Below are 3,360 nucleotides of genomic sequence, written 5' to 3'. Positions count from 1 at the left end.
GATTACTAGTTCAGTGACAATACAACTCTGCCATCACCTCCCCGCTAAATCCACAATATTGAGTTTTAGCCCCTGAAATGGGATGTCATATTGGGAAAAAGTTATGTTTGATTGAGAAGCATGCAAATCACAAGATGTCATTGATGAAAATTGATTAACTAAATTTTGCCAAGTTTCTCAACCAGTTTTTCAGTTTAGGACATTTAAGAAAAGGTGATATCTTAAAGAAATCTGTTCTTCTTTCTTAGTCGGTCCAAGTTACATCAAGAGTGAAATAGACAAAACAGACCAGTGACCCTCTTCACCCTCTATTCAAGAAAAAGCAAGCAACATCAAGTTAATTGGTAGTTTCTTACACCGTCCAGGCCCTGGACTGTAACCCCGCAGCTGCTGCTTTGCTGATTGACCAATTCATCTACAGATGAAGGCAGCCAAATTGCCCAGAGGACTCCCTTTTATCAGGAGCCAGTGAAACGTGGCCTACTTGGCTGCGTCTCATTCATCTCAGAACTGATGTTGCCACTGCCTTATGCAGAAGTGGAAATACAGCCAGACAAATTCTGTCGACTACGACTGTGGAGAGGCATCCCAAATGATGAAACATCTCCAAGAATTCTCTGTATTACCAGGGCCATACAGCACTGAAGATCTGAAGGTCTTCAACTCTTGAGCCAAAGCCTCATGGAACAAGGGCGAGGGAAGGTGTAGAATAAGAAGGGGTTGCTCCAAGTGAAAAGTGCACGCGACATGCCCTTTAATGTATCAAAAGCACCATTCGTTATTGTTTGTAGTAAGTATGAATCATGGGAAGGAATTGTCAGAAACCAGCATTAAACAGCACCATCTGCAGGCCTAGAGAAAGATACCTTTATCAGTGCCTTTATTACCTCCGCCGCTGAAGGTGGGCAAAGATAACAGGCCGTAACTTCCTTGGCATGGCAATCAGCATTGGATTATCACTCCGTGCCCAATTATTTACCCAAAATTTCTTCCCTGTCTGTCTCGCCTGACCTTCCGACTCAGACCAGGTGAGATCCAGGCAGCACAGCTATCTCTGAAGCCCAGCATCACAGTCCAGCAGAGTCGGATCGAAGAAGGCACTAGCTGCCGTAGACAAGGTAAGTTTAAAGGTCCGACTGAAATTGACAGGCCAGTGAGAAGCTAAGTGCCTTAGGTAAGTGGATAGGATTTGGGCGGTGTGGGGGAGTCAGGATGGGGGGGAATCACAGTTTGGGTGGGGATGGGGAAGGTCTGGCATCGGAGGGGTTGGGGGGTGGTCGGACATCGGGGGTGTTCAGACATTGGTGGGGGTGGTCGGACATTGGGGGGGGTAGGGTGGGTCAGACATTGAGGGGATGGGGTGACCGAACATCGAGGGTATTGGGATTGGGTGCTGGACATAAGAGTGGCTTGTCAGGGGGTTAGACATCCGGTGGGGGGGGGGGGGGGGGGTGGGATGATGTGTGAGGGTGCCAGCATTGGAGTGGGATTGGAGGATCGGACCGGGGGGGTGGGGGGCTTGATTGGACATTGAGGATGAGGTTGGACACCGAGGGGATGGGGAGGGTGGGTCAGACACCGTTGGGGTTGGGGTAGATCTCAGGGCTGGGTGTTAGAGGAGAGGTCGGTCGGTCAGGTTGGGAGTGGAGCAGTGCCTGTGGGGGATGGTGGGGAGGTGAGTGTCTGGTGGGTGTCTGTTCGGGTCAGTTGGAGGAGGTCGGGACGCCGAGGGGTTGAGGAGGAGTGGGGTGGGGTTGGGGTCGGGCTCAATTGGGCCTGTGGGGTGTGAGTGATTGAGTTGGGTTGCGTCGGGCAGAATCCCATTGGGGAGTGGAGGGGGTTGGGGTATACAGTGTGGGGGTAATTGGGGGTGGGGGGAGACCCTTGGGGGATCGGGGTTGGGGGAGAACCCAGAATCCCATGGAGGAGTGGAGGGTGATTTGGGAATCCCGTGTGGGGTCCGGTCTATGTCTTTATAATAGTTGCCCAGAAGTTAGAAAAGGTTTTAAGTTTTCTAACTTTTTCTGAGTAACAGAGCTGGAACCACCTTAAGTTTGCGGTTAAAATTGCAATTTTGAATGGTTCCCAGAACAGGGCAATTGCCCAGAGGAAGTTTGCACTTACGAGCAATTGCCGTGCAAACCCTGACTTTTGAAGTTCCAAGAGGGGTAGTGCCTACTGGGGATGGTGGGTTCTTTCTTTCTTTCTGGCAGTTTAGACAGGGTAAACTCACTCTCAGCTGTAGGAGCTGAGTAGTTAATTAGGTAACTAGTTGAATCTGGTTACTGTAACCTCAGCTCAGTTTACTATAAATTGAAAGGTCACGGGTGCTGCAGCCTAGCTCATGGCGTCCGTCTTCAGGACCGTGAGGTTCTTTACAAAGGCTGGGATAATTGGAGGGACTGTGTACTTCGTTTATGACCAAGACTTACTGGGAAATGGGGAACAAATTTGTGAGATATTGAAGAAGGGGTCAACCGTCTTACCGGTTGCTGTGGATCAGTGGACAAAGTATTTCGGAGTGGAGCTACCAGATGTTCCCAAGCTGAATGTGCCCATAGCTGAGTACTGGAATACAGGAGTTGAAGCAACGGCAAACTTCTTGTCGGCTGCACCTACAAAATGTAATGAATACACTCAGAAGGGCTGGCAGTACATCAAGAATATGACCGACAGAGCACAGTGAAGAGCTCCATCATTGTCATAAGACCACAGACTGTAACAAAATGTAAATACTTATATGATGGTAATAAAATTTATTTGAACATGAAAAAAAAAATTAAATAAATAAATTCAGGGTGCTTTAGTGCAGCAAAGGCAAACAGAGTACAGCTGACTAACTGAGTGAAGACTTGGAGTTTATGAGATGGGGAGTTCAGTGAAGGGGAAGGAAGGAGGTGTTTGTTTCCATTTTCTATCTTTCTCACCCCATTGATTCCTTCTGTACTACAGGGAAAGGAGCTAACTGTTTGGTGAGTATCTGGTGAGTGGATAAGTTTTATTGTATCCCTAAGGTTTAAAAAAGTACATAAATTGGTGGTAAAGTTAATAAAATATACAAGAAAGCAACATAAATAAGTGATTAATATAATTAAGTAATAATTTACAACACATTAACGGTGTCAAAGTTGCAGGGTGGATGTGTAAACTGACCATGGCACCGTGGTACAGGAAACCATTCAAGGGTTGGGGGGTGGGGGGCGGGGGGAGGTGTCAAAAACAGTAGTAGGGGATAGTATTGTGAGGTGGATTGACACTGTTCTCTGTAGCAAAGAGCAAGAGTACAGGCTGTTTTGCCTGCCGGTGCCAGGGTTCGGTATATCTGCTCAGGGCTGGAGAGGAACTTGCAGTGGCAGGGAG

The 3,360-nt window shown here is 47.9% G+C and overlaps 1 protein-coding gene across 1 annotated transcript; it reads left to right on the top strand.

Annotated features, from left to right (window-relative positions):
• Positions 1–2,344: 2,344 nt before the first annotated feature.
• LOC121275826 (MICOS complex subunit MIC13-like) lies at positions 2,345–2,686 on the top strand. Its single transcript, XM_041183501.1, has one exon. The coding sequence runs from the start codon at positions 2,345–2,347 to the stop codon at positions 2,684–2,686; it is 342 nt and encodes a 113-aa protein (XP_041039435.1).
• The last annotated feature ends 674 nt before the right edge of the window (positions 2,687–3,360 follow it).

The sequence above is a fragment of the Carcharodon carcharias genome, chromosome 1 (assembly GCF_017639515.1).
Source record: "Carcharodon carcharias isolate sCarCar2 chromosome 1, sCarCar2.pri, whole genome shotgun sequence".
In the NCBI taxonomy this organism is placed as follows: domain Eukaryota; kingdom Metazoa; phylum Chordata; class Chondrichthyes; order Lamniformes; family Lamnidae; genus Carcharodon; species Carcharodon carcharias.
Note: the sequence above shows the minus strand (reverse complement) of the source record. Positions and strands in the feature narration are given on the sequence as shown.